The sequence below is a fragment of the Phyllostomus hastatus genome, unplaced genomic scaffold (genome assembly GCF_019186645.2).
Source record: "Phyllostomus hastatus isolate PE091 unplaced genomic scaffold, TTU_PhHast_1.1 phas_contig_17, whole genome shotgun sequence".
NCBI lineage: Eukaryota > Metazoa > Chordata > Mammalia > Chiroptera > Phyllostomidae > Phyllostomus > Phyllostomus hastatus.
The window spans coordinates 3,442,030-3,463,721 of record NW_025333664.1 but is presented as its reverse complement, the minus strand read 5'-3'; the positions used below and the strand labels follow the sequence as shown (position 1 = coordinate 3,463,721).

The following is a 21,692-nucleotide window of genomic DNA, read 5'->3' as shown; positions in this document are numbered from 1 at the left end:
CAACAGCACTAAGTTACCCTAACTTTGAGGCAATTCCCATAGCAACTGAGAGCAGAGAGACTACTCCTGTCAGCATTTTGTCCTCTGCGTCCCTATGACCCAGCAATTTTCTACGTCTCATAGCCTCAACCTTGTCCCCTGTAAAATGGGTGGAGGGAGTAAACGAGATTTTATGTCTGCAGTGCTTGGCCCAGTGTCTGACCATCGGCACACTGCAGTTACTAGTATGACCAGAGGCAGCAATACCAGAAAAACGTAGAATAGGGTCTTACTCATATAAAAAACCATGCCTCTTCAGGTATTGTAGAAAGACACCTGAGATATTACAGATAGATAACAAAGATAATCCCACTGGGAGTCAGTTGATCATTCATTCAACAAACAGTACTGAGTGCCTTTCATGTGCCAGACACCCCGGGCCTGTGCAGCAGAGGATGAGTCAGGCCCTGCTCTCCTGGGGCTGACAGGGTGGAGGAACGCAGGCCTGTCGACACAGGGGAAGCCAGGGGTCAAGACGTCCTTAAGGTGGTCCAGGGAGATGCCCAGATCGAGGTCTGAAGGATACAGGAGAATGAGCCAGGCTGCGGGGGTGAAGACAGAGCGCGGGAAAGCAGGCCAAGCTGCTGCAGGAAGAGCAAGTGCAAAGGCCCTGGGGCGACACGCAGGGATGCCCGGGTCTGAAGGGTCGCATCCAGGGAGGACCAACCACGGCGGAGCGGGCAGTGGCCGCCACAGCAGAGAGGCTTTCTCTCACGTTCACATCCTGACTTTGTTACTATTCTTGACAAGCATGCATCATTTTTATAATTTTTTAAAAGCTAAAAAAAAAAAAAGGAGAAAAACACCTCACAATGCCCCAAGAAGTAAAGAAATTATTACGGCATTTTCTCTTTTTGTCTCGAGCATCTATAATGTGTCAACGTTCACTTACATTCGCTAAAGAAGCCACGTTGTTTAAACGTGACAACCACGGCACCTCTCCTGCCTGGTCTGCTGCAAGGGCCCCCCACCCTCCCCTGCCTTCCTTCCCTTTGCTGGCAGGCTAGACCTGCGTGCGAGAATTAAGCCCAGCCATGGCCGGGTTGCTAGTTGGTTGGAGTTGGCCGTCCCATACACCCAAAGATGGCAGGTTCAATCCCGGGCAGGGCGCATTCCTAGGCTGCAGGTTCGATCCCTGGTCAGGGTGCGTACAGTGTGCAACCGACTGATGTTTCTTTCTCACATCGTTTCTCCTTCTTCCTCCCTTTCTCTTCCTCTAGAATCAATAAACGTGATTGGGTGAAGATTAAAAAAACGAAAAATAAGAATAAAATAAATAAAGTAAAAATAAAATAAAATAGAATCACGTCTAATTTAACCGATATCCTTCCCAACCCGCGTGGAGGCTCCGGCCCTCAGACAGCTTCCGGGACGTCAGACTGAGTTCGCAAGAAGGTGAGTTTGGGGGGAAGCTTTTCCTTTTGTCAGCTGAGTGCAGCGTGAGCTCCGTCTCCGAAGCGAGCCCAGCCGGCCCACAGGAAGAGAGAACTGAGTACCGTGTGTGCAGGGGGGCTGCCCCGGAAAGTGGCCTCTGCTGGTTCCGCCTGCAGCCTGTTGTAGAATGCCTCCCCTGGTTTCCTCTCCCGGCCCAGGGGACGTGGCGTGGAGGAGGCACACGTAGCACGCGTGCAAGTTGCCTGAGTGGGGCTGGCCACCTGGAGGCAGAGCCGCAGCTGCCTGGGGGGGATGCCCCCCGCTTTGCCCCGCCGCAGTGGGAACCTTTCAAGGCCGTGCCTGGCGGTTTCTCCCTGCAGGGATGCCGGGTTCACCACACGTTTGTCCCCTGACTGTTCAGATCCGCTCCCCGTGCCCCCACCCCCACCCGCCTCAGGACCTTGCATTTCATGTCACATCTAGGGGGGCCACTGGCTCCTGGCTGAGGAGAGTGACACATGCCACAGAGGGGTCTGTCCTCATGAGACACAGAGACAAGGGCAAGGGAAGGGCAAGGGAAAGAAAGGGAAAGGAAGGGAAGGGGAAGGGGAAGAGAAGGGAGGGGGGAGGGAAGGGAAAGGGGAAGGGAAGGGAAGGGGAAAGGAAGGGAAGGGAGGGGAAGGGGAAGGAAGGGGAAGGGAAGGGAAGGGAAGGAAGGGAAGGGAGGGAAGGGAAGGAAGGGAAGGGAAGGGAGGGAAGGGAAGGGGAAGGGAAGGGAGGGAAGGGAAGGGAGGGGAAGGGGAAGGAAGGGGAAGGGAAGGGAAGGGAAGGGGAAGGGGAAAGGGAAGGGAGGGAAGGGAAGGAAGGGAAGGGAAGGGAGGGAAGGGGAAGGAAGGGAAAGGAAGGGAAGCGGAAGGGAAGGGGAAGGGAAAGGAAGGGGAAGGGGAAAGGAGAAAAGTACTCGGTGTTTATCTAAATTCCAAGTCAGCCGAGTGCCCTGTATTTTAACCTTCTCAGTGTGAACCCAGGCCTGCCCGACCTTGGGGACCGCACTGTCCCCTCCCCTGCGCCGCGGCCGTGAGCCCCACGGGAACCCGCTGGGCTGGTCGGGGCCCCTCGCAGAGGGCGGCTGAGCGCCCCGGGCTGCGGGAGCCCTCGGCTCCTACACAGACGTCCGCAGGGGCCGCCTAGCACGGACTCGGCCACACCGCTGAGCCGCCACAACTCTGGGTCACAAGCACGAATCTCGGGCCCTGCCTTCCCTGCACAGCCGGAAAAACAAACACAGGGAACCACTTCAAGGAAATCCAGGTCCAACACCCTAAGCACGCCCCGCGGACCCCCATTCCTCGCCAGACTACTCCCCAGGAAGGACCCGACACGTTGTCCCTCCAGTGTGACCAGGTGTCAGAGTGCCCTGCATGCGCATGCGCACTCCACTCAACGGGAGGTGCTGTGCACGTGGCGTCCGTCCAGCGGGCCTCTGGACAGGTGTGCGCCTGCGCAAGAGGCCTAAACCAGGAAGCGCGGGAAAAGCCTGATCCATAAGCGCGCGCCATTTTGGGGCCCCGTTGGATTCCTGCGCTCGGGGATTTTTCATCGCCGTCCATCTTCATGGCCTTTGCGCCCATGGGGCCTGAGCCCTCGTTCTTCCAGGCTTTGGACCAGCACAGGGCTTCCCTGCTGGCCGCCCTGAGGACAGGCGGCGGGGAGCCCGCGGGCGTGGGGACACGGCTGGCCTCCAGGTACGAGGGCTCTGCGGGCGGGGGGAGCACGTGCTCGAGAGGTGGACAGCGAGAAGGTTCCACGGCCTGGTGGGGGGTCGGGGGTGCTCTGTGGGGAAATGTCCGGGTGCAGCTCTTCTGGTCTTTGCCTGTTAGGGGCCGAGGGCTGCCCCTCCCAGATGTTGAGGCCCCTGGATGGGGGGGCGGGTCCCTTGGCCGGCGGGCCCTGAACCCCGAGAAGGCGCCTCCCTTAGTGCTCCTTCCCTTTCCCGCTTTTAATTCTTCTTGAACTCCAAAAAGCCTAGTGACAGCCCACCCCCTGGTGCCTTCCAGAATGTTCCAGAATGTTCCAGGAGCATCCCCCCACCCCTCCCCCCCGGAGCTGGGCTCGCGGTTGCCTGAGGTCCTTTTGGGTGGGGGAGTTCAGGGCATAGTTGCGGGGAAAAAAATGTTTTTGAAGCGGGGGGATAAAATTAAAACTTGAGTTTTTGTGACTTTTTGCGGGGGGAAGAGAAAGCACGAGAGAAATGAATGTTGTGAGTTTTCGATCAGTGCGTTTCCTCCCGATGAACCAGGAAGTCGGCACACCGGAAGTGGTTTATGACGAAACAGCGGTTTTCGTGTCTGGGAAGTGAGGGCAGGGCGCCTGGTGGAGGCGGGTTCTGCAGCAGCGAGTTCCATCCGGCCCGGGGCGCGGCGCGGATGAACACTATCCTGGCGGGCGCTTCGGCCGGCGGATGAACACGTGTCTCGGCGGGTGCTTCGGCCCCCCGCCCTGCGGCCCGGCCCCGACGGGGAAAGTGCGTCCGCGTCGTTGCGTCGTTGCCTGCGCGCACCGGAAACGCTCCGTTGTTCTGCTGCTTTGATCCGCTTTCCTGGTTTATCAGCAGCGTTTTTCGGCCTGAATAAATGGCTGTCTTTTATTTTTAAGCCCGAACCAACTATCAGGAAAAAAAAACAACAAAACCCCCACAAGCAAACGAATGTTTACGTAAAGAGTTAGTTTGAGGGCATTTAGGAGGAGGAGGGAGTGGGGGATCCCCTGTGTGCGTTTTAGCTGTAAGTTGATCTGACTGCGTCTCGGAGTCGGTCCTGCAACTTTTTATTTTTCTTTTTTGTAACTGGAAAAAAATGAATATTAGAGCCCGTTTTTACAGGTCGCTATCAGGGAATATTAAATATTTTAAGTTCTATTTTCTGATCCCTGTGGTTCCGACGGGAGCACGTCCCGGTGGAACCGAGGAGCGCCCGCGAGTTGCCTGTTTGCTGAGCTCGGTGTTCGGCCCCGGGCACCGCGCCGACGTGTTTGTACCCGAGCAGCATCGGTGCTCGGGGGCCGGCAGCTGGTGGAGTCCAACGTTGGCCGGCCAAAAACGGGGCGCAGTGCTAATGGTTCGCTGGGAAGTGGCCCCGTCTTTCTTTCCGTGGCCGGGGTGAAAACTTTTCTTTAGTCACTGAAATTCCAAAGAGCCGATTCAAGGCATGAGATCAGTCGGAGTAATTAGCTACAAAAGGAACTGTTTCTTTTGAAATGCCCATGCTTCTGCGCTGCAGTTTTGGGAATTAAATTCAAAGCCGGCGTGACATCATTTTTAATGGAAACAGTAGCAGGTAAAGCCAACAAGGTTGTATTTAAGTAGGTTAATATGAAAGGTAGTAGACTCAAGTGTATTTGTAAATTGAATTGTCTAGTCATTCACCTAAGAGGGAAATACCTCTTCAATGGGTAATTGTTTGGAAAGTGAAATTACAAGCAGATGAAAGGTCTGTTCGGCCACCACTGTCAGTGCCGCTGTGCTGACGCGGCACACTGGTGTCGGAGTTCAGTGGGAGACATTACCGGCGTGGATTACTGAGGCTTAAAAACAACCGATGGCACAACGATTTAATTTAGTGCTGATCTGGGGAAATGTTGCATATTGTTAGGGCCTAATTTAGAATTAAGGTAGAATCACGGTGTGTTTATTGTTTCAGTTCTGAGGTTCTTGCATCAATCGAAACTGTCATCCAGGACGTGATCACCAGCTTGGCAAGAAACGAAGCACCTGCGTTCACCATAGATAACAGATCGACCTGGGAAAACATAAAGTGGGCATTTTGCATTTTTTATATTTCTAAATGCAGTATCTATGTCATCTTTTGAATTCACTCAAGTTAGAGTTCTCGTCAGATTTTTTAAATTGCTTTTACCCCTGCCAAAAAGGATTTGAGGGATTTCACAATACACATACCACATGGGCTGGTCACATCAACTAGAAGCAGGGGCAAAGATAAGGCCGAGGGAAAACAATGCCGGGGAGAAAGACTGGAGCTCTGGACGAGGGTGGGACTCCAAATGCACACGATAAAGCCTTGCAGTCCTGCCAGAAATAGCTCCCAACTTAGATCTGAGCTTTCCGGCACTCAGGGCGGGCAGTTTTCATCCGTGCTGCGAGAGCAGACCACCTGTTCTGGGGCTACAACCAGTCCTGATACGGAGACCAAAGTAAATGTGTCCTGAGCACGGAGCGCGTCTCAAAGCCTCTCCCCTCTAACAGGTCTCCCCTGCTAAGTCCCATGTCCAAGAGGGTAAAATCAGCGAACAGCCTAATCAGAGCCCGGGAGCCTGGTTACGTAGTTTGTTTTTCTGAGATCCTCGGCCTGTAGGGGCTCTCCACGACATAATGAAGAACACTGCAGAGGTGGTTCTCCGTGAAAGTCAGAAACAGAATGAAAGTAATGTCGAGGCTGAGAGTCACTAAGTACTCTTTTATGATCAATGTAACGAACATAAAACCTAAGCTTTTGAATCACGTTTTGCTTCGTGTTTTGCAAGCTGGATTGCAACACGCCTCGAAGCCCCGGCAGCGGGGCTGTTTGCCTGGTGCCTTCCGCCCCCTCTGGGGCGGGCCCGGGAGTTCACTCTGACAACCTAGCAGAAGTGACTTCGTTTCATGTAACTTGGGAGGTAAATCAGAAATTAAATATTTAAAAACTTACTACATTGAGTAAAGTCATTGAGTGAATTGGTGAAATTAGCAAAATGCTAGTTGTGAAATATTTGAAAATAGTTTCACATACACTAAATGTCTTCCCAGGGAAGAAACACACAGACGCACACACATGTCATGATCAAAGGTCTATAGCTCACTTATTTTAAACACGTTCTGCTAGTGCCTTTATATGTCACAACACTAATCACCCGGATGTCACATGGAGTTATCTAAGCCAACTACCCCAAAGCTTTAATGCTTACATTGCAGAAACATGGACCTAAATCATATGCAGAAGAAGACATTAAGTGTATATTGTTTGAAATTCAGAAATTGATTGTTTTTTATGTTATTCCCTTGCTTTAAACAAAATGACAGGTTTGAAGATTCTGTGGGTCTTCAGATGATATCTCATTGTACCACCAAAAAAATCAAAAGTGATTCACTAAAATCAGTTAAAAATTTTGGTAAGTCAATCTTTCTTAGCTTTTGGTAATAAATGAATTCAGTCACTTTCAGGGTTTTTGTTATTCCTAGTTAAATAATTTTACTTGTTCTTTAATAAACCACCACCATACTTGAAATAAATTTATAGAATTTTGTATCATCATTAACTATGAAAGTAAATTGTAATTCCAAAATAAATTTTCAAGGTACATAATTCAGTGGAAAAGTATTGTCTCAGTTTTGCTGTTCATTGAGCAATAATTTTATCTGATTCTTCAGGCAACTATGTTCTGTACTGGAAAGATAATTTTTGTAATGTTATGGAAAATAACTGGTGACTGTTAAATGTTTTGAATTAGAGAAATGATGAGTAACCCATTTATTGCATCTTATTTTCCAGCTTTAATTCTTAAAATATTGTCCATGATTTATAAACTGGTACAGAGCGACACTTATGCAACCAAAAGGTACATGTATTGTTCTGGTAAATTATTCTTTAAAATGCAGTGTGAGCCCTGGCTGGTGTGGCTCAGTGGATTGAGTATTGGTGTATGAACTGAAAGGTCACCAGTTCGATTCCCAGTCAGGCCACATGCGTGGGTTGTGGGCCGGGTCCCCTGTTGGGGGAATGTAAGAGGCAGCTGCTCAATATATCTCTGATACATTGATGTTTCTCCCTATCTTTTTCTCCCTCCCTTCCTCTCTTTCTAAGGGTAAATAAATAAAATCTTTAAAAATAAATGTCAGTAATTTAAAAAATGCAGTGCAAGATTTAGCTAGGTTAACTTCCATTACATGTTTTGAAAACTTACGTCCAACTAGACTGTGGGTAATAGGTTACTTTCACCCACATGATAGATTACTGTGTGTTTCATGTAGTTAAAGCTTTCTTTGAGTACAACCGCAGCACTTGTTGTACTCAGGGAGAACATGGCTAATTAAATTTCGAATTTTCCCAGAGACATATATTACACTGACAGCCAACTCTTTGGAAATCAGACCACCGTGGACAGCATCATCAATGACATTTCCTGTATGCTGAAAGTGCCGAGGAGGTGTCTACATATAGTAGGTGGCATTTAATATTAAATATTTCATTTTAAGACCAAATGCTCATATAAAATTTATAATAGAAGAATAAATGTGATCTGTTCCCTCTTTTGATAATTTTTGATACTATATTTTTCTCACTGTAAATTTAAATATCTATTTTCAATATTTCCCTGTAAGAATAGGACCAAAATAGATGAATTACTAAACATTTTTTATTTCTAAATACGCTTACGTATTCTTTCTTTCATTTCTTAAACTACAAACTGAGTTGAAAGTACATGTGTTTCAGCAGGTGCACGTGAGAAATGACTCTGCAGCATACAATATATTTGTGGAAAGGTTTTCAAATATGTCTCTCTTTTTTCAGTTATCTACGTCAAAAGGTTTAATCGCCGGCAACTTAAGGTACATGGAGGAGGACGGCACCAAAGTGCACTGCAGCTGCGCCACGGTGAGCGGCCTCGGCGTGCGTGCGCCTGGGCCCCCTTCCCGGCCCGTGTTTGGGAGCGCCTTCTGTTTCCTGCTTGTTATGTAGTTTGGAGCTTAAGGTTTTAAAATAAAACTGAAGGACAAATAGGTATAGGAATAGGTATAGTTGTAAAATGTGCCACCTGTCAAGTGTCATTGAAATAAATGTACACATTTCTTTTAAAACTGGACGGTTCCATTCAGGTCAAGAGTGACTTGGCCATTTTAGTATGGTGGTTTAGGTAATCTTTAGTTTATTTAGGTAAACGTTCAGGTTCTGGCACTGGCTGGTATGGCTCAGTGGACTGAGTGCCGGCCTGTGAACCAAAGTGTCGCTGGTTCGATTCCCAGTCAGGGCACATGCCAGGGTTGCAGGCCAGGTCCCCAGTAGGGGGCGAGTGAGAGGCAACCACACATCAATGTTTCTCTTCCTCTCTTTCTCCCTCCCTTCCCTTCTCTAAAAATAAATAAATAACAAAATTTCCTTAAAAAATCCTTTCTGGTTCTGAAATTAATATGCTTGAAACTAAGCTATTTAGCTCAGCTTTGGCACGTAGGAGGCCCGTAGTACCAAAGAAGCAGTGCAAACAGGGCCAGCGCGCCAGTTTGGGAGGGGCGACACGGTGCGGTGCCTGTGAGGCCCTGCCCAAGGAAGTCGTCCCCTCCTCTGTTTCTGCTTTTTAAGCCAGGAAGTTGTCCTCAACGTTCCCAGGAAGGTTCAACCTTCTGGGAAGTGGCTTGGGTCTTGGGGCTGTGTCCTTACTGAAGAGCAAATATTTCCTGTTGTTTTTGTGCTGAGGCGTAAACCTCTGAGGGCAGGTATATTTTTTTATATGAAAATACAGGATTTTTGTGATAAACTTAAAAATGTGGCTATACTTTCTTTTTATCTAGAATAAAAGCTGTCTTGTTTTGTTAACGTAGGCTGTTGCTGTGCCATCTAATATTCAAGGAATCTGGAGTATCCTTTGAATGGAGAAACCATTTAAACTCCTGGAAGGTCCATTCATTCATTACTGTGATAAATTCAGCCTTCTGGTATGTAACCACCAAGCTAGACTCTATAGTGGCCAAGACGCACCTACCATGGTCCCTTCTGCAGGATTCTTTTACGAGCTCACCATGCTGTAGCAGAGACAGATAACTACATACATGAGTAAATATCTGTTACATGTTTCAAGGTAAAAATGAAAATACTGTATCTGTAGCTGCTTTAGAATTGATGTGTAGGGCACCATTATTTAGTTGGTTAAACTGAAATAGTCTTGTCTTAAATTTGTCCACCTTAACTTCACAGATTTAATTACAGATGCAAAATTTCTATTAATTGTAGAAAAAGATGCAACATTTCAGCGACTGCTAGATGATAACTTTTGCAGCAGAATGTCTCCGTGCATCATGGTTACGGTACATTGCCCGTCGTCACTGGGGTTCCGAGACTGATACAGTGCTCTGGGGACTCGTAAGGGGCCTGTGACGCCAGCTCTACAGCTGGGCGCCATGCTGTTATCAGTGCGGTGCATCCTTTGGGTCATAGACAAGAGTTTCCAAGGTGTCTATTTAATCTTTTCAATTGATTCTTTGAGGGTAGGGGAGAAAGGGAAACACCAGTTTTGGTGGGGGGGGGGTCCCACTTACTTCTGCACTCGTTGGTTGCTTCTTGGTATGTGCCTTGACCAGGGATCGACTCTGCGGCCTTGGTGTGTCACAATGCTGCAAACTGAGCTGCCCAGCCAGGGCTCAAAGATGTTTATTGAAACAGCCTCAAGTCTGATTAAAATCAAGGTCAGGTGGCTCAGTTGGTTGGAGCATTGTCCTGTACACCAAAAGGTTGTAGGTTTGACCCCCAGTCAGGGCCCATACCTAGCTGAGGGTTTGATCTCCTATTGGGGTGCATATGGGAGGTAACCAACTGATATTTCTCTCTCACATTTTGTATTCTCCCTCTCCTCTCTCTTTGTACTCTCCCTCTCCTCTCTCTAAAATGAATAAGCGTATTTTAAAAAAGTTAAATCAAAACGATGGACCTGATCTCTGAATACCAGCAGTTTCCTAACACCACAGGGAGGGCGCGTGGGCTTCAGTGTCCCCCTCCCAGCCTCCCCAAGGGGCTCTGGGCAGGGCTGGAGGGGAAGCGCCGCTCCTCATCTGCCCCACGCGGGTGTGAGTGCCAGGTGATCTCACCAAGTCCACCAAAGGAGCCTGCTTTTTTAAAAACCAGAAGTGTTCAAAGACCAGCAAAGAGTGGAGAACAGGGTGCTGCTGGGTCAGTTAGCACAGCTGGTCAGTTAGCACGGCTGGTCGGTTAGCTAAGGGGAGGGAGTGCGAGTCCTGCCACGGGGCCTGGGGTGGTTCCTGGGCTGGGGTGTGGGTGACTGGTGCTGGGGTAGGGCAGAAAGCGGTGGAGGCAAAAGACACTTGGGGTGTAGGGGGTGGCATGATAACAGGATAGGTTCCCCTGCCTGCCCTATCCTGGCTGGCTTTCTCCTGCTTTTGTAGATCTTTGTAAAAACCTAGGTTTAGAAAGGAAAAAGCTCGCTCACTCAAACTTAGCGTGGCTTCCTAGGCCCCCAGTAATTGTGGTGACTGTCAGCTGTGTGCTGTGGAGGTGGGGTGTGGGGCAGCTGCGGGGAGTCTTCCAAGGCCTGTCCCCCCTCACCCCCCGCCGGGAGGCAGCTGGGTCCCAGCAGGCACTCATGGAAGGTCTGGGACTGGGGAGGAAGGGGTGACGGGACTCGTCGGCCAGCTGGGCAGCCAGGCAGGAGGCTGTCCGGTGTAAGGAGGGAGGAGGGCCGGCTAAGGAGAAAGGCTGAAACGAAGGACGTCCCTGGGGCCAGTTCAGAAGGACGTGGTGACGTGGGAGGTGAGGATGAGTCCCACGGCCCTGGTGTGACCTTCGGAGCCGCACGACCCGTGGAAAGCTGCAGGACGAGCAGCAGGAAGGGTCGGTTCTTCGTGGGAGAGTTGTGAGTGCAGTTCTAGAACAGGAGGCGGTAGCAGCGCGTTGGGGTGGTGCCTAGTTGGAAGTTGAGACAGAAAGTTCAGACAGAGACCTCAAAAATATCGGAGGTTGTCTTTGAACCCCAGAAGTGGCCTCCTGCTGGGCGCGCTCTGGGGCTCCCTCTTCGGCCGATCTCTTGCCCTTGCACGCTGTGCTGGGCGCACTGGAAGCCTGTCGGGCACACGCAAGGGAAGCGCGAGGCTGGGGCCTCTGTGCATCCTGGGGGGTTGAATCACACCTGGTCCCACCGCTTGGGAGGTGTGCGTGGGTGCGGCCCGCCGTCACACCTGGGCCTCGGAGGAGAGAGCACAGAGGTGGCGGTGCACACACACGGGGAAGTCGCACACAGCCCTTCCTCCCCTGTCTGCTTGTGGCCGCCTTCTAGTCCTCGCCACCCCCAGGTCCTGCTGGCAGGGTCCCATTGACAGGTGCAGCCGTCACTCCCGGGACACACCCACGAGGGGGCCGGCCCGTGTCTGCCTCTGAAGGGTTAGATCGGAGGGTCCCGGTCGCTGGCCGTCCGTGGGTGCTCTGACTCCACCACAGGCACGGGTGCCCTTTCCCAGAGGGAAAAGGAAAGCACGCTGCCGCCCACTGAGTGGTCCCCGTGTGCCCGGACCCGGGCCCTTTACATGGTCCGAGTGCACAGTTACTGCCGTTCGTCACACACCGACTTGTGAGGTCCCTCAGCCACTGTACGACAGGCACTGGCATCGCCCCGTTTGAACGTCGGGGCACCGGGGCGCAGGGAGGTGTTCGCCACGAGACCAGGACCCGGACGCAGGGAGGCCAGCTGCACGTTGCGGCAGTGCCGTAGCTCCGAGCGGCAGGCACGGGGTCTCCGCCTTTCAACAAAGCTGTGGCCAGAGGAGGCTGAGGAGCTCCCCGGCGTCACCCACGAATGACGGGCAGAGGGGGAGTCCCGGCTCAAAGCCGTCCCACGGGAAGCCCCTCCTTAACCCCCACTTGCTCCTTCCCCGGCCTGCCCGGGGCCCCTCTGCTGTCCCCTTCTCTCTCTCAGCGCCGCTGCAAGGCGCGGTGAGTTGCTTTTCTGTGGAACTGTTCTAAAGGCCTCACAGTATCACTCCACCACGTAGGTTCGTTAAATCCTGAATTTTAGCCAGGTACTCTTCTAAGTGCTTTGTAGTTACTAAATAATTTAATTCCTGTATGATCTCAGAAGGCGTCACACAGCCGTGAACCGCAGAGGTTTGGGGTTCGTTCGGGTTCGTGCTGCTGAGAAGGGGCGGAGCCGAGGTGTCGGCACAGGCTGTGTGGCCCCAGGCTGGCACGGGTCACGCCACCGCTGCGGTGCTGCCCCCCGCCCCCCGTGTCCCTGCGGAGAGACCGTGGCTGTTTGTGGCGTTTTGTCGTTCCTCAGTGGCGCTGCGGCGAACCCCTGCGCAGGTCAGGCTTGTGTTCCCGCTGCGTGTGCCGACGGACGTCCTTGGGCGGGAAGGACAGAGTCAGGGTGCATGCCGGGGGCCTTTCACCCCGCTGTCCGCACCGTGGGTGTTTTCAGCCAGCACCTGTCTCCCAGCACCTGCAGTTGGGGGTGAGGGACCCGACATTCATGTCATCACTGATGTAAGGACATCGCTGTACAGACTAGCCTGTTCTTCCGGAAGTAAAGCGCGCCTTCGCAATCTCGCTTTCAGGGGAAGGGGGTGCCCGACCTGAACACCAGACTGCTGGTCAGGAAGCTGTGGGACACCTGCCACGTCCCCACGGTCGCGCTCGTGGACGCCGACCCGCACGGTAACTCGCCACTCACTGTGTTCGAGACTGTCCCGGTGGGATCGTGCTTGCAGCGCTGTGCCTTCCTGCTCTTAGAGCACTGCGCCCATGTCTTACAGGGTGTGGCTATTAGACTACAATTAATGACTGCGGCCATTCGGGCAGCTTGCTGCCATTTAGCCACATGAAACTGAACCGGAAGTTTTCGTTGGTAACGTCCACGAAAATAAAGTCTGCAGACATTAGACTCAATTTGGCAGTGAAAACGATCTAACCTGTAATATACAGGAAGCCTAATTTTAAAGTTATCTCTCTCAACAGGCATAGAAATCATGTGCATTTATAAGTACGGATCTATGGTAAGTACAGAAAAGTATTTTTCTTTTTCCACTTCTGAGATACTTTATATTCACTGGGGTTATCTCTGCACTTACTTACCAGCCCCTAGGAAGTGGAGGGCCCCCAAAGATACCAGGGGAATTGCTGCCCTAGTCTAGGGCCAGTCTGCTTCCCTGCTGTGGTCCCAGCTCCAGCGCGACCAGTGCTACCGCAGATGATGGCGCGGGTTAGCTCTGGGCCAGAGGCTTTTGTGCCCTCCACTTTGCTGGCTGCGGGAGTGACCTCGGGCCTCCGGGGACAGTGCAGTCTGGTCACAAACACTCTGGACGTTGTGTGTGGCCCGGATCCCTGCCTTGGCCGGTCCCCTTCCTCCCCCACGAGCACCCGTCTCTGCACTGGGGTCTGCAACTACCGTGCCCCCGTGGCTTCCAAAGCTGGGTCCTGGGCCGCAGCAGCAGCAGCGTCTCCTGGGCACTTGCTAGCTACATGAATCTCAGGCCCTGTCCAGACGTGCTGAATCGGAATCTCGAGGGGTGGCTCCCAGTGCTTCTGACCCATGGTGGAGTTTGGGAGCCACTGGTGTGCCCCTGGAGTGTCCCTGCCGTGTATGTTTAGAGCGGGTGGGAAGGATGACGGAGCCCCAACAGCCGGTACCAAATGCAGGTCGGGGGGCTCCTTCGTAGTTCTAGACTGTCGGTCCAGAAACACCGCAGGGCCGTTTGGAGACCGTCATGGACAGTCCGGCCTAGTAGAGCTCTCGGCGCTTTTCTGACTCCCAGTGGGCTCTGGGGCCTGGAGTCTTTGGTATTCGTTCTGATAAGTCAAGGATTTGGCTGCAAACACAAGTGTGCCACTTCTCCGCCAGCTAGCCCCCTAACACGCCTTTGCTCTCTGTCCCAGTCGATGTCCTTCGAAGCCCACAACCTCACGGTTCCCGCCGTTCGATGGCTTGGTCTCCTCCCCTCGGATGTTAAAAGGTCAGGCGGGTTGGGGGACTGGGATGTTCAAACTAGTGACTCATCGTAGTACTACGTCCCAATAAGCCCCAGAAGTCACCGCAAGGGAAAGCCCTTAATGCTCTCGACGCTCATGGCTCGCGGTGACTCAGGGCTGTGCGGTAGGTGTTCGGTTCGCCCGTGTGTCTGCCTCGGCCGCCGGTGCACCTAAATGGGCTCGCTCAGGTGAACTTGCAGGAAGCTAGAGAACATCTTTTGTTTTGCCTTTACTGTTAAAATATTTTGAAATTTATTACACCTAGAAAGTATAAAATGTAGGTGCTAGTTAAATGGTATTCATTGAAACATTATTTGGCATATTAATCTTATATTTAAATTTTTAATTTCAAAAAAATCTCATTTTAAGATTACATAAAGTTTGGAACATAAAGTCTGGCGAGTTTCATATATACACTCATTACAGAGGGAATTACGTAACAAGGTAAAAATGACCTTCAGATGAAAGCTTTACCTTTGTAGATTATTTTCTGTGCACAATCATAGCTTTTCACAAAAACGGGCTCATCTTTACCGTTATTTTGTGATCTCCCTTTCTGACACAGCACAGTGAGGTTGCTTTCCTGTGTCAGGACACGCGTTTCTCTTCTGCAGCCTCATTGTGATGTCTTGTGTTAGCGCACTCAGATTCTGGTTGTGCCGTGTGTGTTCTGCCTGTTGCTCAAGGTCAGACGTCCGGGCGGTTCCCAGACCTCCGCTCTGAGAGGCAGCGCTGCGCTGGGCCCTCCTGTAGCTGAGTCTGCGCCCGCCCGCGGCTGCAGTGGGTCCCTCGGGCTCGCTGCCCACAGTCGCTGGGGCAAAGGGTGTGTGCCCTCTCAAGGTCTGGACTGCCCTCTGGGTAGGTTAATTATTTTGCTTCCCTGGAGAGTAAGAGCCCACCTGTCCCTCAGCATAGGGCATCACTTTTATTCATCTCTGCTAATGGGACATTTAAAAGTACTTGACTGTTGCTTTAACTGGTCAGTGAGAATGAACCTGAACGTGCTGGTTGGAGTCGTCCAAGTAGGGCGCCACCTCTGGTGATGGGTGCTTGCTCCCCGAGTGTGGGACGTGAACAGGTTCGGGGTGATGGCCACTTCTAACAAAACGAGGTCACAGGAACAGACATTTAACTTTTGAGTTTTGAGTGTGTACACTCTGGTGAATCAAAGCTTTGGTTAGTTTAGTGCTTGCTGTGTGTCACGGTCAAGGTCCCTTGGGGCGACCATGTGAAGCCTTTCTAATGCAGATGCAGGGCAAGCGATCTGACCTTTGTTAAGGGGGAAGGCTCAGAAAGCTCCAGCCGCAACTCACAAATTCCCTTAGTTCTCTCAAAAGCCACTCCAAATAAACAGGCAACCAAATAAAAAAAACAGTGGGTAGCCACAGAAACATGGACCAAGGGAAGTCCTCTAGGTCCCCTTTCAGTCAGATTGTCACCCTGCCCAGGAGCTGCCACCGGCAAGTGGTCAGAGTTACAGGGACACTAAAGACGACTTTGACCCTGGGGCTGTCCCAGGAGACCCAGCACTCGCGACTTCAGACGTGGTCCACGCCCTACGTCCCAGACCTCTCACGCTCCGTGTTTTAAACTCCACCGAGATAAAACTACCTTTTACTTTTTAAAATTTAACACTTGATAGGTGTGTGTATGTGTGCGTTCATGTGCAAGTAGGTGACAAGTGACAACTCACTTCCACGGCCCAGAACATTCTCATCGAACACCACGACGGGACTGCTCAGGGGAACCTGAGAGCCCACTCGCATCTCGCCGTGTCACTCGGCCCCATGCGAGCCCGGTGTCCGGTCGCAGTGCCGCTTCGAGCTTAGCCTCGGCGCGCACACGCCGGGTGCTCGTGGGGTTTGCGGCCGGCTTCTGTCTTCCTGCCGCCGTCCTGTGGGTGCGGCGTGAGGGAGAGCAGTGGCTCAGAGCAGACTTCCACGGTGACCTCGGTCACTTGTCGGTCTGGGAAATGCCAGACCCCCCAAAATTCTGGACTTAAAAGGTAGATCTGCACTAACTTTCTTGTCTGTGATTTCTGCATTTCTTAGAGTAGTACAATAAACATGAGTGACATATACACTACCTTCAAGATACAGGAACACTTTGTTTTTACTGATTTTTCCATCTGCTTTTTCTAGGCTAAATATACCTAAAGATAACTTAATTCCATTGACTAAACGGGACCAAATGAAACTTGACAGTATCCTGAAGAGACCTTATGTTACTTGCCAGCCATGTTGGAGAAAAGAAGTATGTTTCTTTTTAAAGTTCAAGTGTTGTATGTTTTATTGTCTTTGACTTCAGTAGCTCCTATTCACATAATGTTTTGAAAATGTCCTCCTTGAAATTTTATGTAACCAGCAACTAAGGTGAGTTTGATAGTACGTGGTTGCTGAAACATCGAATCATGAATGCTGACGGGCAAGATCACCTGGGTGGGGCCGGTCTGTTTGTGTCCTTATCATAGTGATGAACCCACTGTCTAGGGCTGTAGCACAGTTACTGGAGGGAAAAAAGACTTATAAAGACCCCAGAATACTCCTAGTTATTGAAGGCATCTACCCTGGGTAGTCCCCTGGTATTTTTAGCTGTTGCAGCTCTGGAACATTTCAGCTGACCCCGAAGACTGTTGCCCACGGTGCTGGGGAATAGAACAAGTCTAGATTTATACATTGTTGAGTCGGCAGCTCTGTGTCACGGACTCTGGCAGACTGTATTTTCCTTCTATCGACAGATGGAGATAATGGCAGATTCTAAAATGAAGGCAGAAATTCAAGCTTTGACCTTCCTGTCATCAGATTATCTCTCCCGAGTATACTTACCTAACAAATTAAAATTTGGGGGGTGGATCTAAAAATATATCAGAATATATCTTGTGATTTCAAGAGGATTCTCAGTATTTTTTCCAGTAGAAGACATTGTCATAAATATATATATATATTCTTAATTTCACAGAGGTAAAATAAAATAATTTTTCATTAATTATATTTTTGTGAAAACAAATGCTGTACTCTAATTTTCTTTAGAAGACTTTATTTACCCTTCTTTATAGAGAGTGATCTCTACCCTGTTCTCAATTATAAAAGAATGTTATTTTGACTTTTAACTTTTATTTGAAAAAACACGTCTACATGTCGTCAAAGTCTACAGAAGTATTTTGCTCTCTACGACACGACGAGCGTTAAAGCCTGAAGTGTCTGATCAGCAGCAAAACCGGCGTCCAGCGGCCTCTCAGTTGCCCTCCCTTCGCCGTCACGGCGCACAGGTCACGCCCCTCCTCTCACTGCGAGGTCCGTGCAGTTTGTCACGGATCGGTGTGCAGGGGTGTGTGGTCTTCCGAGCTTGTTCTTTCGTTTTTGAGCTTGCTTTTTATGAATAATATATTTATTTGAAAATTTTCTCAAGGGTTTTACCAGTTGTTACCCACATGCAAGTCAGCTGAATTCTGCCCTAGTGTAGGTTTTTAGGACAAAGAACTTCTCCGGTGTTAGGATTTACAGAAGCCTCAGATTTTATCCTTCCCTTCCGTAACAGTTAAGATGTGATCTTTCGCCCTCATAAACGTATCTTAATTTTTCCAGATGGGCTTGATGATTTTACTCTGTACTTTCAATAAACTGTTAACTGCCCTGAAAGTTTCTTACAATTGTGAACAAGAAATGTACGTATAGGAAAAGGACAAAACTGTTGGGCCGCCTGCTTTACCGGGAGATGCTGGTAACAACAGCAGGCATGCTTTCTGAGCGCTCGTCGGTGCCAGTCCCCCTTACCCAGGACCGTGCGACAGGCCTCCTGGGGACGCGCGCCTGTGGCTTGCAGGTGGGCACCCGGAATGCCGCTTGTCCGAACCCACGCAGACAGAGGGGGCTGAGTGGATAGCAGTCCTGTCTGCTTCAAGAGCGGGACCAGCAGCCGAGTGGGTGGGGCCCAGCGCTGACTCTAAGTGTAGGGTCCCCCGTTCAGAAGTGATGGAGAATTCCAAGGTAAAGCAGCAGGACATTAAACCAAGCATGGGGACCCTGTGTGACGGCACAGGGTGACACCCATGAAGCTGTCCCTGCTCTCCAGGTTCTAGTAACTGTTCAACAGGGTCTTGTTGCTGTAGCAATAAAAGAAAATACCTTCGGTGACACAGTATGTGCCAGGCATTTTTTTAGTTGTTCTACAAATAATCAGTTTAATCTTCACAGAAGCCCTATCAGCTAGGTAGTGTTCTCATCATCCTTATTTCACAGGTGAGGCGACAAAGGTACACAGAGGTGAAGGAGCTTTGCCAGTTCTTAAGATTTCCCCAAAAGGATTACTGTAGAGTTGACAGAACTGCTAAACAGCGGAGCTGGAACTTGAACCCAGAGTCTGGCTCCAGAGCTCATGCTGCAGCCACGCCACTGGTTTACACAAAGTGCTTCACGTGGCCCGGCGTGCGCCCTGCCCGGGGCAGGGCTGCGATTCCTGCTGTTGGGTCCGAGTCAAAGCCAGGCCCCCCATGCCAAGGCTGTGGTGTCAGCCGTTGTGTTGTGTTCCCGGGCACATCAGAACTAGATGTTTCATTTTGAGAACATTCTGGTATACTGTTAACTTGACTGACTTGTGAGGCTATCAGAAACTTGAGAAAAATTCTTATAAATCACATTTCTTTGAATTTATACTATACATCTTCCACTAACATCTAATTATATCTTTAAACTTTGACAAGTTTTGTAAAGAAGATGACTAACTTGTGGTTAAGCCTCAGAATCTCTGGATCAAGATATTCTGCCAAAGCGGGAGGGAACGAAAAATCGCCTGCAGTCACTACCATTTGAAAAGGGCTTGCAGAGATGTTCACTTGGGACAATTAAATTCATCTCAAGTTCATGATTGGAAATTTACTTTAAAAATCTCCATTTATTTGGAAAATGAAAACGGGAAGAAAAAATACACTATAGTTTGGCATTGCTGCCCATCTTTATCAGATGCAGAAGAAAAATGAATGTGAGTAGCTATTTGGGAGTCATCTAGAATGCTAATTCTTAAGATTTGTTCCCCTAAAGGACTACCGTAAAATTGGCATCTATTTAAAATGACAGCAGACATCCCCTCTACCATGATCATCTGTATTTATTTTAAATATTTCCATCATTTTAATCAAGGAAGAACATTTGAACTGGAATCTGTTTATAATTAAAGTAATAAAAACTCACGCAACAAAAAGATGTTCAGAGAATCTTTTTTCCTTAAAGGCTCATAATCACCCTAGTAAAATAAGAGCTCCGTGATATGCTCACGTTTCAGAGAAATTTAACTGTTGTTGACGATGCTAAGTGGTTTCAGAAGTCATGATTTCACGGGAAAAATACACGCTGCACTTTCTACAAAGTAGGCAGAACGTTTCAGGATTTCCACTACTACCTTTAGAGAGACTGAGCTGAACGGTGTGATTGTAGAGACCTGTTTAGTGGTGAAAACAAGAAAGTGCTTTCAAACCTAAGCTGCATGTGCACGCGCCCTAAAGAGTGTGTCCAAAGGAACGTTTGTAGGAAGGTATCGGGAAACACTGCTGCTGTTGCCAGTCAAGACTCGAAGCCCAAGGAAACGGTCCTGTGAGAACAAGCTGACGTCGCCCTCTGCTGGCAGAAGCTCTACCTATCTCAAATCCTTCCACCGTTTGCGGTGGACTTTTCCTTCAAACACTTTCAGGTCATTGTTTTAAGGAACAGGGTGAAAGTCCGAGGCACCAAGAGAGAGGCTGGGGACACTGAGGGTTTGTGTGTGAGACAGAGGACTGGAGAGGGACCCCCAGCTTTGGACGCCCCCAGTTCTTTGTGAAGCTGCATGTAAGGTGTGCCTCCTTACAAAACCTTAAACAACATTAAAATCTCTAAAGTTTAAGAAAGATCACTTCAAATAAGAAGGAACTGACATAAAATTCCATACTCGGCTTTTGTTCACCCAGCAATGGAATATAATCCGTGCAGTCATTCATAAATATCCGCGTGTAAAGGGCTCACCAGTGTCAATAGCCATCACCAAAACATTTTAGGTTTTTATTTTTAATAATTTTTCACCTGAAATCTATGGCTCATTAATCAAACCCATGGGTACAGACTGCAGCAATCCTCCATCCTGTTTTCTAAGGGGGGAAAAATGGGATACTCTCCACCTCCTGCTGTTTCGGGAGGGTGCAGGATCAGGTTTTGGGGATAGGCTGCTTGCCTCCCAAATCCACTTCGACTCACTGCCTCTGTGGCTGGGACAAGTGACCACCCGGCCTTGGCTTCATCACCATAAAATGGGATAACAATGATGCCTATCCTACAGAGTCATTGCGATGATTACATGAGATAATTCATGGAAAGTGTGTGTTTGAATAATACCCTTGGGGAAGAGTCGGGGAAGTTAGTTGTAATCACGTTTGTGCGAGTGCGCTGCCACAATTGCTCCACAGATGGGCTGTACAAACGGGGTTTGTTGAGAGCCCTAAGCAGCGGGAAAAGTTTTAAAAGTATGCTGAATCATCAGTACTGTACAAGAATCTCTGTCACCATAGATGCTTCTGAAAGATGCTTTGTGCATAGAACAGGATCATTCAACAACTATTAACACCGAATATATGTAAGACGCTGTGCTTGGTGCTGCAGCGATATACACGTGGGAGCAAGACGCAACGTTTATGCTCTAGGCAGCTAGACGAGGCAGGTACGCTGTTTTATGGGGCTGAATATGGTTAGCACTGAGCTGGCTTGAAGAAGGCTTTGAGAGCGTCAAGGAGGGGTGGTACGGATGACCCATTCGGGAAAGAATGAGGGAAGGTGTGGTCGAGGGGGAGGACTTGTCAGAGAAGAGTCCAGGGTTTTGCAGGTAGACCAGTAGACACAGCGCAGGCTTCACTGGCTTTACTGCTTAGCAGCTGCGTTTTCTTTGCCAAGTCACGATACCTCTCTCAGCCTCACTTTCCTTTTCTATGAAACGGAGATTATTACAATAACTCCCTCGTAGGGCTGCTGTGGAAATTACAGGAGAGGACCCGTCTAGATAGTGCTCCAAAGAGCTATTACCATCATTAGACGAGAGGTTCTCAATCTAGGCTGCATCTAAAAAACTCGTTTTTTAAACATATTATTTCCCTTAGTTCCACCCCAGATTATCTAAATCAGAATCTGAAGAGGCCCAGGCACCAGAGTTTTTTAAAGCTCCGTTAAACTATCCTAAATACCTGATCTAGCTCCTTGGTGCTTAACTGCAGTGCGTGGCCCCGCAACCCCAGCTGGGGGTTTGCTAGAAATGTGGGGCTCTCTGGAGGATGGAGTTGGACTTGAATTGGCAGCAATAAGACTTTTGCTTGACTTTTCACTCACAAAACATTGCCCTCCACCAGCCAGGGCTGCAGATTTATCAAAGCGATCGCTCTACCCCTGGCTGTCGGCTACAGGAACTTTCGACCAATCCGCAAGCTGCTGGCAAGAGGACCGCCTCTCGACGTCAACAGTTCTTGTGCGCATGTGCTATCTCCTCGCGGGAGGAGGAGCCTTTTCGTATCTTGTCTTCCGGGCGACACAGGAA

At 49.7% G+C, this 21,692-nt stretch overlaps 1 protein-coding gene across 2 annotated transcripts; it reads left to right on the top strand.

Moving 5' to 3' along the window:
• Positions 1-3,027: 3,027 nt before the first annotated feature.
• On the top strand, positions 3,028-17,004 carry SPO11 (SPO11 initiator of meiotic double stranded breaks). 2 transcript variants are annotated; one of them, XM_045833554.1, is made up of 13 exons: positions 3,028-3,158; positions 5,112-5,225; positions 6,488-6,576; positions 6,957-7,023; positions 7,516-7,624; positions 7,977-8,060; positions 9,002-9,038; positions 9,375-9,484; positions 12,737-12,836; positions 13,137-13,174; positions 14,055-14,131; positions 16,289-16,400; positions 16,885-17,004. In XM_045833554.1, exons 1-13 carry the CDS (start codon positions 3,028-3,030, stop codon positions 17,002-17,004), a joined length of 1,188 nt encoding a protein of 395 aa, XP_045689510.1. The 2 variants fall into 2 exon arrangements, with proteins under 2 accessions (XP_045689510.1, XP_045689511.1); XM_045833555.1 differs by lacking the exon at positions 5,112-5,225.
• Positions 17,005-21,692: the final 4,688 nt, after the last annotated feature.